The sequence below is a fragment of the Numida meleagris genome, chromosome 3 (genome assembly GCF_002078875.1).
Source record: "Numida meleagris isolate 19003 breed g44 Domestic line chromosome 3, NumMel1.0, whole genome shotgun sequence".
NCBI lineage: Eukaryota > Metazoa > Chordata > Aves > Galliformes > Numididae > Numida > Numida meleagris.
The window spans coordinates 85710695-85723421 of record NC_034411.1 but is presented as its reverse complement, the minus strand read 5'-3'; the positions used below and the strand labels follow the sequence as shown (position 1 = coordinate 85723421).

Sequence of the window (12727 nt, the reverse complement as noted above, 5' to 3'; positions counted from 1 at the left end):
AGTGAGTTACAAGAAAAGGAAGCAGTTGAAGCAGATTTGTATGTCCTCTGTCTGAATGAGAAGAGATAATGCCTTATATAAAACAAAGATGAACACATATCAAAGGAATTAATATTCCTAGACTATTTCCTGCATAAGAATGAAATATACATGTTTCATGAATTACAGTATTTATCTGGAACACCTGGACGTCTTCAGAAATAAAAATGACTACAACAGCTAAAATGTTCCAACAATGTAGACTTTCCTTTAGTGAATGTAACCCGAGATATACAGTATTCAGAAGGGGTCCATTTTATCAAACAAGAATGTCAAAGAATATCCCCTGTAGAAGGGAAAGATAAGAAGAAAATTCCTTCATAAATTCTTAGGACTTTGTATCTTATATCATGTTAATAAATCATGTAAACATTTGCAACTAGATTGTTTTTTTTTATTTCTTTTAAAATTTGATGGGTTGCTACTCATTGTTGTCTGCACTGTCTTTTGGATAGATGTTGCTGCAAACGTGGCAGTGTAGGAAATATATCTGTAATTCATCATATTAACATAGATTAACAGCAATTTAACTTGGCACAAGTGAGAAGAAGACCCATGACCTATTTTGTCATCCCTCCTGAGGAAAGGAAAATCTTTAGCAAAGGAGTGAGATCAGCCATTGGATTCAGTCACCTAATTATTAAAAATTCTATTTTGAGAAACACAGTCCTCAGAGATTTATGGCAGTAAATACTTCTCCAGAGCTGTGAATTTCTTGTTCTGCCTCCTCACTGATAGACAAACTTATTGGTTTACATGAGACATCTTTTGCTTTCTCAGTTCTATGTTCTCCCATGCTGGCTCATATACTACTACTTGTCAAAAGACACATCGAGTACAGATGTATTCATACTTGCCTTATGTTTTAATGCACTCAGCATACTTTTCTACTGTTTTTACAAATTTTATATGGAATTCACAATATCCAAGAAAGCCAGTGAAGCTAAAACCATCAGATTCACATGATCTCATTTGATGCACTAGAAGATCTACAAAAATCAAACATTATTCTACAAGCTGGAAATGTGGAGTAAGTTATTCATTTAAAAAATAGTTTTCTGATGCTCAGACAGAACCTCACATGTTCCACTTCATGCCCACTGCCTCTTGTCCTGGCTCTGTCCTCCACGTACCTAATTTACAGACATTGGTTATATCTCCCCTGAGCCTTCTCCTCTGCAGGCTGAACAATCCCAGCTCTCTCAGCCTCTCCCCATACAAGAGGTGCTCTGTTCCACTCACCATCTTTATGGCCCTATGTTGGACTCTCATCAGTATGTCCATAGTACTGGGGAGCCCAGAGCTAGACCCAGTGCTCCAGCTGCCACCTCACCAGTGGAAGCATGACTTCCCTCCAGCCACTGGCAAAGCTCCTCTGAATGCAGACCAGGATGCAACTAGCCTCCTTTCCCAAAAGAGCACACTGCTGGCTCATCTCATCAACTTGGTGAATCAGGGCTGCCAAGCCCTTTTCTGCAACAACTCTACAAACTCCTTCCTGTGAAAACCCTACAAAACACACAATACCTGATGATATCAGGTATTTCTTCAGCAGGAAATTTTTACCACGTTAGCAGAAGACATTTCACAGACTGATTACAGAACGATATAACATCATATGACAATTCAGCTACTAGAATTGAGAAGTCAAAGGTAGTTAACTTTCATATATAAATACATACATTCACTCTCACACACACAGAGCACACAGTTTAACATTCATGCAGTCTTTCAGGCTGTTACAACTGATTCATTCAAATCCACCTCCTCCAACCTAGTGCCTTTTCCCAGTACAAGATCTAACATTATTCTGCTATTTATATTCAATGATGGAAATCTACCAGAAGATAGAAAGCACTTTTGCAGCACGGATGAACAGTTTTCACCATTTTCGCAATCTGATTACAAGGCAAAATCAATAGCTTTGTTTACCAGGTATTGAGTACATGTGAGCTTACAAATTGCAAACAATTTAGGATCGTGTGTAAAGCCAAGGTATTCCTGCTGTTTCAGGTTTATGTTAATAATGCACCATACAATTCACTTGTGCTAATTTTGAAATGCATTCTATAAATTGATTTGTTTTTCATGTTTTCCTCTCATTTTCCATACTATTCTGCCTTTATTCTGAACAGTAGCCTGTAAAACATCATTCGGTAAGCAGGAATAAGAATGTGTAATGAGACAGTGACACAATCAAGGAAAAATTCTTCTCTGGTTACTGTTATATACAGAGAAAGCAGCTCTCAGTAGTTTTATAAATAATTTGCAGAACTTAACAAACACAAGCAGAGAAAAGTAGGCAGAAGGTAGGTAAGTAAATAAAGAGGTTAAACCACAGAAGAGAGTGGCAGACACTGATATAGTCAGTCATCTTCATTCCTTTTTGCCTTCAAAATGCAGAACAAAAATATAACATTAATGACTTTTTTCTGCTACTCTTCATTAAATTTCTGTTTTACTAAGTGCTTCTTTCTTATTTTTTCTTTCATTTCCAGATCGCTCTTCTTTAAGATGAAAAAGGAAAAAAATAAAAGTTGCATTTCCATTGCTTCATGAAGAGCTGTTGCCGCTTCCTTTGTTCCTTTCTTGTTTTTATGACGCACACTAAAAATGACAGATTTATAAACAATGTGATCACTGTGTTCTTTTCTTAATATTGAATCTTGCTTTTCATTACAACAGCTTAGTTGGCTTCCACCTTTAGAGCAGAGTGCACTTCCCACAGGCTTGGCAAATGTATTATTTGGCTATTTTTCAGGCTTGACTATGCGTTGCATGCCCAGTAGGTGCACACAGATACTTAGTTTAGAGTGAAGCTATTAAGCAAACAGCATTGAGAGGCATATTTGCCAGGGATCAGAAATGGCCTCCATTTACTTTTTTTCTAAAAAACAGCCTCTGCTACAGTCTTTGTAGTTAGAAAAAAGAAATGAAAGAACACAGTGAAATGCCAAAGCTGTCAAGTTACAAAAAGTCTATTTATTGTTACGGAAAAAAATGGAAACTTATCCATAGAAAGGAAGATTCGGGGATTGAGACTGAACGTGGAGAGAGATTGCTAACATTATTAGAGAAGCAGTTCTGCTGGAAATCACACAACCATGAGACCAACTTACCACACATAACAGAAGACTTCATGCTTTTGATACTGATAGAATATCCTTATTCCTCTTCGTAACATTTTATCATTTTTTCATCAAATATACTATGAGCCTAAAAATAACAATGATGTCTCATCCTTAGGTTGCTCTGAAAGTAATGCCTCCTATTTATTTCCATGCAAACTACAAAATATACAAAGAGCGCAATAATGCGATTTGATAGAACAAATTCTCAGCTACAAAACTCTATTTTTCAAGTCACCATCATTACCTATGCATTTTAGCAAGCGATGAACAAGAGCCTGCATGCTGCGCTCATGAAAATCTGCACCAGTGGAGGTGACCCACTGTCATCACTGCTGAAAGGCATCACCCACCGCTTCACTGCGCTCACATCCACTGTTTGATCTCCATATCGAACACCATTTTGTCAGATGGCAACAAAACACGGGGGGATATTGGCATGAAGGTTTGAGGTCTACTGCCATATCAGCAACATCTGCTTCTAACACTGTGGGGCAAAAATAATAATAAAGGAGGCATTACTTTCAAAGTAGCCTTTGTATTTCAGTTTGTTGAAAGTCAAGGATGTTTTAGAAACACTAATAATTAAGATTCACTATGGAAGGAACAAGTACCATAATTTAAAAAGAATCTAGACAATTGTTAATGAAGATTTTTCTCTTTTGGAAGGAAAAAGTCCAAAATTAAAGGAATCAGTTAAAGAACTGGAATCATCAGAGATGGGAGGTTTGAAATGTCCTTAATTAATGTGGCAGAAAAAGTCTGGCAATCACCAGGTGAAAGAGGGTACTGGGAGTAATAAATATAAAGCAGAAAGAGGAAAGAAACTTGCCAAAACTCAAACTGAGTTGGATGTTATACAAAATTTAAAAACACTGAGGAAAGAAGGGGGATTAACTAAAATTGAGGAAACAGATCAAATCACGAATACCGTAGATGTGACCACGAGCCTTTGTCTTAGTAACTTTGTGGAAAAAATTCTAGGGTTCTCCTTGATTGTCTTGTATTGGGTTGTACATTATACTGTCTTGTATTTTAAGTTAATTTAACGTTCCCTTAAGCAAACGGGCTACTACCAGAAAAAGGGAAGACATTATTCCATTAAGAGCCAGAGAACAGTCTCAGGTTTAAAAAAAAAAAAAGAAAGAAAGAAAAGAAAAGAAAGATCCAGAGAACAACTTGGATGGTAGGCAGGCAACAGGGGCCTAGCAAGGAACTAGCAGACTGTAACTTCAGCAGAGCTGAAACTACTGTTAGGAGAACACAGCAGAGAGCCTAGGCTCAGAGGTAATAGAGAGGTTCAGTGTTTTAGCTATCATTCTACCAAAACCTGGGACTTTTTTTTTTTTTTTAAAGACATTTGGTCTTTTTTTTGATTAAAGGAAGACACGCAGAATAGCACTGTCAGGTAGCTTCTTGTTATTTTGGGTCAGATCAGTCAGCTATCAACTCTGGGGTTACTTAAGCAGCCAAACATTTGCTTAGATGAAAGATGAGGGGATGCATAGAACCCCATATGACTATCCCAGGTGCAACTCCTCCTAGCCTCTTGTCCCCTCGAGGGTGGGCATAGATCCAGAATTTCTCAGGCATATGACAAGAGTAGTTGATACAACGCTTAATGTAAATCAGTGTATGTAAATACAAGCAATTACCACTGAAGTTGTTAGCAAAATGGAAAGTAACGCAAAAATCACTTTAGTGGTAAGGATTATGTAAACACAAAGGTGAGAAAATATAAGCTTTATTATCTATTGGGGTGGCACTAGACACAGGGATGCTTTTGGTTACTAGTTTGTATTTGTTAGAAAAATCAACGATTTGCTCCTCTTACCATCCAAAGCACACAAGTTTAATAAGCAAAAGTAGTTTCCAATGGGATTTTCTGGGATTTAGTAGTAAATTGTCGTCTTTTTTTCTTGAAATGAAACTCATTGATTTGAATTTTAATAGGATGGAGGTGCAAACCTAGAAATTCATATTAGTGGTATAAGCCTCTCTAATTTTAAAAAGCTTGGAGAAATATCATTCATATATAAGTTAGAAGCAGATGAATATGGTCTATTAAAATATGATATTAAGACTGCATAAAATGCCTTCTCTTGTGTAGCTTGAATTTTGCATTTATATTGTTACAAGTTAAGCTCAGTCATTTAACGTGATCAGAACCAAGTTTACAGATGAGTAAACTGATAGCTCTCTTTTGATAGTAAATTGAAAAACCCTTGATTTTAGCTGTGCATTACAGGGAATGCATGAAGAAGCAATAGGTGAGATCTGCACATTCCCATCAGTTGCAGAAGGAACGAGTCTGCAAGTCAAGAACCTGCAGCTCCCAAGCACACAAGGAGAGACTGGGCAAACAACCTAGGGAACTGCTAATTGTTAGGCTTCCTTGGGTAAGTACCGTGATAGTTGCCTGACTGTTGAAGACATTCTGTTAAGTACCTTACTGCCTTGTCTGGCTGTAGTCTGATTATTGCTGAAGTTCAAAGGGTCCTACTTAAACTACTTCCAAGTAATTATTGCTTTCAGACAGCTCTCTTTTAGATTCACACCACCATGCTGTATCACCGTAAAAACTACACAGGAAATATACAAACCAATAAAGAGTATCCATTGGTCTGCATGGCCAACACATACCTTTTCTTGATGAATTACCCAAGTTCTTCTCTGTTTTTCTTCATGGTTTGTAGGAAGAGTGTAATGGCCACCACGCAGGTCTCTTAGATACAATTCTGCCTTTAGAAAGACACTGAAAGGGAGGTGTAAGCCCGGGTGAGGAGCTATACAAATACAGTTGTGGATTGTGTGTGAATTTTTGTTGTGAAAAGTTTCTGTTTTCAGGAAAGTATCCTCATATGAATTTTCAGTTCAAGCAGATACTCTGCCATCAAGCTTCTCAGGGAAGATCCAAGAGTACCTTTATGCAATGAATGATTACAGACTATCTTCCCGAGCTTTGGGAGACTGCTTGGGAACAAAATAATGTTCAGTGAGTGTCTGGAAGGAACTCAAAATGATCAAACAACAGATGTCAGGGATACAAACACTGAAGAGCACTGCTACATAAAGTCTCTTCAGTGCAGCCTCCTTAAGCTTTAAGCTTTGCTGGAAGGGATTGATACTAAGTGCATCCTCTAAGGGCTCATGGAAGTTCTCTCCTAATTACTCAAGCCTTACTTCTCACTTATCATCAACCAGACCTACTGAAATTGTCCAAATGGGACCTCAAAGAGTCACATGGATGAATTACTGTAATGCCATTTCAACAGATGTCATTTATGGAGCTCCACTGCTTCCAGACAAAGGAAGATATTTCTCTTTCACTATTTGCATAACATGTGGTGGAAAAATTATGCCTACAATTCTCAAAGGTACAATAATTATATATTGCACCAAGTTCCAAGATGTCAATGAGAAGGCAGAATTCTATCTCACACTACAGACCCCAAGCTGCAGATTCCTTTAATGTGCTCTCCACCCCCTAACACTCTATGCTGTTGCTTTCAAGACAACAGCCACTTTTTAAAAAGCAGCTACCAGACTGGACCACGAACAACAGGGAAATGAGGTGAAATACCTGACAAGACATTTGAAAAGGGGTTACATGCTATGGGATAAGAAGCCCTGAATATGCTCAGCAGAAGATAAGTCATCCCATATATCTGCAACCACCCTTAATTTTGCACAGTGAATAGTGAGGGAGAAGAGATAAATGGTTAATGTTACTAAGGAAAGCGGGGTTGTCAAAGGATGAAAGCACCACAGACACTGAAGATTTTCTCTCAGGACAATTCTCATATCACCCACACATGAATCAAGGAGCTCTCGTCCTAGACAGCCTTCTTGCCAATGAAAACGGGCTGTAGCTGTTGCCAGGAACCTGTTGAATATGCAGGAGCTATCGGCTAATTAAGAGGCAACATCAACCACAAACCAAAGATGTTAACAGCAGGTCAGCCTGCCAACTACGGGAAAATAAGTGCCCTCGGTTGAAAGGGGGAAAGAGATCTTCTCGCAGCCTTGCCAATAAGCTCAAAGAGAAATCATCACCTGGATTTGAACTTAGAAATTCATAAAAACAAATTGCATGCAAGTTCAAAAGAGTCTGATCCCTTCAAAATGTTCTCCAAAATAAGGGAGTGGTCACTGCAGAATCAGAATCAAATCTATGCACTCTTGGCCAAAACAACATCTTTCTTCTGACAAAATTGATGTCTCCTTGTGCCAGGTGCAGGCACTCAGCTGCCGGCAGCAGGGCTGCAAGCTCCTCTGTGAGGTGAGGCTGGGGCTGCCCTGTGCTGCACACAGCCAGTTCCAGACTGCACCAGTGGCCCCACTGCAGGGCATGGCTGCACAGCCAAGACAGCAGTGCTTCTGTGAAAACATCACACAAACAGAGCATGAGAGGAAAAAGAATAAACCCACACAAAAAAACCAACAACAGAAGCAACTGTGTTCAGAGAAGGAAGAGGGGAAGGAGGTGCTGTGAGGTGCTAGAACAGGTGAGGTCCATGCCACAGCAGTTGGATATTTCCTCTAAGAACTATGGCCTAGAGGGAGCCCTTACTGGAACAAGCTTATCACAGAGGACTGCAGCCTGTGGAAAGGACCCACACAGTAGCAGGGGAAAAGTATGAGGTGAAAGGAGAAGTAGAAGAGCAGCTGTTATGGATTGATCACAACCCCCACCCCCCTGAGCCACTCAGGGTTCAGAGGACAAGATAGGGATGTAGCTAAGCTTGGGAAAAAGGTGGAGGGAGATACTGTTTTGCCATTGTTACTCACTACGCAAATCTATTTTAATAGTCTACAAATCAAGTTAATTTTCCCCAGGTAGAGTCTGGTTTGCCCATGACAGTAACTGATTGGCAATCTCCCTGTCTCCAACTTGACCCACCAGCTTTTTCACCTTACCTTCTCACCCTGTCCTCCTAAAGAGGGGCAGTGACTGAATGGCTGAGTGAGAGTTGGGCCCTGAGCCAAAGGTTACCCACCTCACTCCTAAGAACTGACCAGGGCTTGGAAGGCAGCTACCAAATCACTGTATCCCTCTAAGACCAAACACTGAATATAAGATGACCTTAAGATGATAGATGATACTGTTGTTTGCAGTAAAAGCCAGAAAGCTGAAAAATAATATCAAATCCTCCAGCACCTGCTTAAGGCTGCTGATATGGTGAACTGAGCTGGCAGAGACAGCCCATTATGGATAAACAGCAGCCACCTGTGAGGCTCGTTAAATGGCTGTTGATGTTGACCTTGAGGAGTACCTAGGGGAGGAGGTAGGAAGAAACAATCTCATTCTTCCTATGAGCCATGAGAAAGATTGAGGGAACATGAGATGACACAGGGAACTTCAATGGAGCAGAGGACTTAAACCAGTTCCCTCCTGCACACTCCTCCTTTGAGAACCCTGTGCAAAAACAGAAGTACAAAGAGTACCAGCAGGAGGAGGTATCTCACAGATCATCATCAGCTTTCAACATATGAAATAAATTGTGCCAGTGGCTTAAAAGCCTAAGGTCTCATTCAAGACAGATTCTGAAGTTTCAGGTATTTTGTAGCAGAGTTCTTCCTGCTGAACAGAACTCAAATAATTCACTAGTGAAATCTGAGAGACATCTGTTTCTTTTAGAAGTCAGTCTCTTAACATCTCTCTTTTCTGTGAGACATATCTCTGATGCAGCCATAGAAATAAAGGAAAAGAAGAATATATACATAGATACTCAGTATTCCTGGGGGGTTAAGCAGTAGTTCATTCTTTTTACAGATGACACTACGTAGGAAACAGTCAAACTGGCTGCTTACACAAGGCCTCACTGATGGAAAAAAATATGTAAAACTTGCATGGTTTGACATAGAAGAAAATTTCCATTACATGATGGATGCCCTAATTCTTTGAATGCTAGGTAGAAATTTCCAGGATCAAACAGCACAGTGGATAAGAGAAGAAGGCAGGCTGAGCCCAGAAACCTCCAGAACCCAAGGATAACGTATCCCAAGGCACATTGGCCTCACTGCCACACGATGATAACACACAGAAGAGACAGGGAAGGAGAGTACTGACTTGCAGCTGCAGAACGAGAAACAACATAGTGAATTACCACAGACAGGTGCAAAAAGGCAGGGTTTAGATATATGCTTTGATGCTGATCCCCAGTATCTGTACCAACACTCTGTAGTGCTTAAGGGCTTTTTGTTACCAGTAAACTTGCTGAAGGTGCTCTCTGTCCCATCATTCAGATCTTAATAGGATAGGACCCACTGTTGATACTTAAGAGTACACCTCTAGTTACTGGCCTCCAGCTAGAACTTATGCCACTGACCACAAACCCAGCAGACCTGGTCATTCAGCCAGTTTGTAATCCACCTGTACTTTGTCAGTTTGTCTATGATGATGTCATGGGAGACACTGTCAAAGGCTTTGTTAAAGTTGAGCAAAACAGCAGGCATTGCTCTCCTTTTGTCCACCATGCCATTCATTTAATTGCAGAATGCTGTAAGGTTGGTTTTTCTCCTTCACTGAATACTCCCAGTCACCTTGCTTTCCTTCATGTGTTTACAAATGCTTTCCAGGAGGATTTCTTCCATCACCATCCCAGAGATGGAGATGAGACTTGTCCAGATTATAGTTCCTCAAATCTTCACTCTTATTCTTCTTGAAGATAGTGATGTCTGTTTTCTTCCAGTCTTCAAGAATCACTGCAAATTGCTATGACCTTTCTAAGATAATTAACAAAGACCTTGCAGTAATGGATGGCTTCCTCAGAACTTGCAGGCACAGCTCATCAGACCCCATTGATTTACATATGTTCAGTTTGAGTGCACCCTTACTTTGTCCTCTTCCATCAATGCTAAGTCCTCCATGCTCCAGCTTTTCCCTCTGGTCTCAGGAGCCTAGGATTCCTGAAGGCCAGTTTTACTGATGCAAAGGCAACACTGAGGACCTCAGTCATCTCCATGCCATTTGTCACCAGGTCCTCTACCCCACTGATCACTGGCCCCATGTTTTCCTAATAGATAAATGGGTGAACACCTGCAGAAGACCTGTCTTGCCAGAGAAACTTGAATCACTGGAATTAGTACAAGAACATATAACATGGTTTTGGAAATGGAGTACAAACCATATAGCTGGCACAAAACTGAAAGAGAGTCGAAGTCAGTTTCCTAAAATTCAAAAAGCCAAGACAGCTAAATGTCAGAGTTATAAAGTACAGAGTGAAATGGTTGCAAATATACTTATGTTTTACATGTTGACTCAGAAGAGAAAAGCAGCTTGAACAGGTACTCCACAAGCACTGCAACAGAAAAAGCTTCTGGTATACATAATAAAGTACATATTCTGTATTTCTTTGTGATTTTTTAAGTGTTATATCAATTTATCTGTGTGCCTATCGGCTGCCTTTACAAATCAAATAGTACCATACTATTTTCCTCTTATCTTTTATTTAAATTAATTCCCTGAACCATTATTTCTCCCTGTAGTAAATATTACTGGGGAAAAAAAAAGTTTCTTCCTTACTAAACAGAAATCTGAATTCAAATATCTTATTAAATTTCCCAAATACAGAGTTTGTTTACAGTCCCTTCCCTACATTGCTTTTTCAAATTGATCTCCAGAGAACAAGACAGGAAGTTTTAGTGCAGCCTTTTTATCAATCTTTTAATTTACTGAGAACACAATCTGGTTAGCTTTGAGCAGTTAGAACATACAAATCAGTGTTCAGGCACTATAAGTATGAAACAATTAAAAATCATTTGAGAAAAATACTTCCATAAAGTCAAATTATGAGGGGATTGCAGAGAGATGGTGGCAATCATCATCATTCAGGTTCAGCAGGAGACTCCAAGTTTCTTCTGCTTTTCTTGCCATACTCCTTTAATTTCAGATACAGAGGCTTCAGCAGTTTGATTTCCCCATGCACGGAGAGGCATAGTTCTATTTTTCCTGCATAAAAGAGCTTCCAGAGATCTTAGCTAAACCCTTGCACATCAAGACTCTCCTGTAAGTATAAAACAGGAGTAATCTATTTGGCTCAGTGTCCTGATTCTGCCCACATTCCTGGAGTGCAAACTCACTGTTTTCCATATTCTGATTCAAGATGGCTGAATCAAGGCCTTCTCCGCAGATGGCCTGAGGTTGCATAGTTCTTAAAGTTCCTTGACTTCTGTTCTGCAAGAATACAGTGTAACCAAAGTATCACTAGTATGTGTGTTTAGTAGCTTTGTAATAAAGACAATTAATTTGGCATCTGCTATTATCTAATGACATTTAGTTGCATTTTTAATCTTGCTTGTAGTACTCAGTTTTACACTGTTTTACTGTATACATTATACACGTGGAATGCTAATGATTTGGTTTTTTCTTTTTTTTTTTTAAACAGTAGAACTGTTGGTATTAATGAGATTTTTGCACTTATGTCTAGAAATCACAGCCATGAGAAAATTTATCAATTTAGATACAACCTTAAGTGTCTCCTTTAATATGATGCAAAGATCACTGAGATAAGATCTCAATTCCTTACCAGTAATAATTTCTGGTGCTTAACACAATTAAGGGTTGGTGGTATTTTTGGTTTCTGGTTTGAATTTTGCTATGTCTATTTTTAGTGGACTTCATGGAAATTTTTAGTAACAGTATAATATTGATATCATTTACTCATATTACATTAATATTAGTATCAATAGATCATATTGTCACTATGTAGGTTCCCCTGAAAATAATGCTTCCTGTTTTATTTCCATGGAAACAAAGATAGCTACAAAGAGCACAATAACACTATTTGATAGAACAGATCTCAGCTACAAAACACTGTTTTTCAACAGATTCAGCACCATAAGAGACAGACTATCTAGACAGACCTAATCAAGTTTGAGTGGTGAGCCCAGGAGAACCTCATCAGATTCAACAAATCCAGGTGTAAGGTCATGGCAACCCCCACTGTCATTACAAGCTGGGGGATGTAAGGATTGAGCACAGCCCTGTCAAATATGACCTGGGGATACTGGTGGATGGCATTCTGGACATGAGCCAGCAAAATACCCTCACAGCCCAGAAAGCCAACCCTATCCTGGGCTGCATCAAAAGATGCATGACCAGCAGGTCAAGGGAGGTGATCTTGCCCCTCTGCTCTGCACTGGTGAGGCCTCACCTGAAGTACTGCATCCAGATGTGAAATCCTCAGTACAGAACAGAGACATGTCAGAGCACATTCAGAGGAAGGTCACAAAGATGATCCAAGGGATGGAACGTCTCTCTTTGGAGGACAGGCTGAGAGAGCTGGGGCTGATCAGCCTGGAGAAGAGAACGCTCTGGGGAGACCTGATAGTGGCCTTTAAATACCTAAAGGGGGCTATAAGAAAGAAGGGGACAGACTCTTCAGGGGGGTCTGTGGTGATAGGACAAGGGGAAACGTTTTCAAATTAAGATAGGAGATTTAGACTGGATATAAGAAAAAGGTGTTTTTTTTTTTTTTAATAATAGTGGCAGTGAAGCACTGGAACAGCTTGCCCAGAGCAGGGGGCAGATGTCCCATGCCCAGAGACATTCAAGG

At 39.7% G+C, this 12727-nt stretch overlaps 1 protein-coding gene across 1 annotated transcript in view; it reads right to left on the bottom strand.

Moving 5' to 3' along the window:
* Positions 10997-12727, bottom strand: part of LOC110396400 (protein eyes shut homolog) — a 32966-nt gene continuing 31235 nt past the window's right edge. The window contains exons 5-6 of the mRNA XM_021392016.1: positions 11253-11346; positions 10997-11121 (exon numbers count right to left, since the gene is read on the bottom strand). Coding sequence (XP_021247691.1) covers positions 10997-11121; positions 11253-11346 — 219 coding nt within the window. The remainder of the gene's footprint in view (positions 11122-11252; positions 11347-12727) is intronic.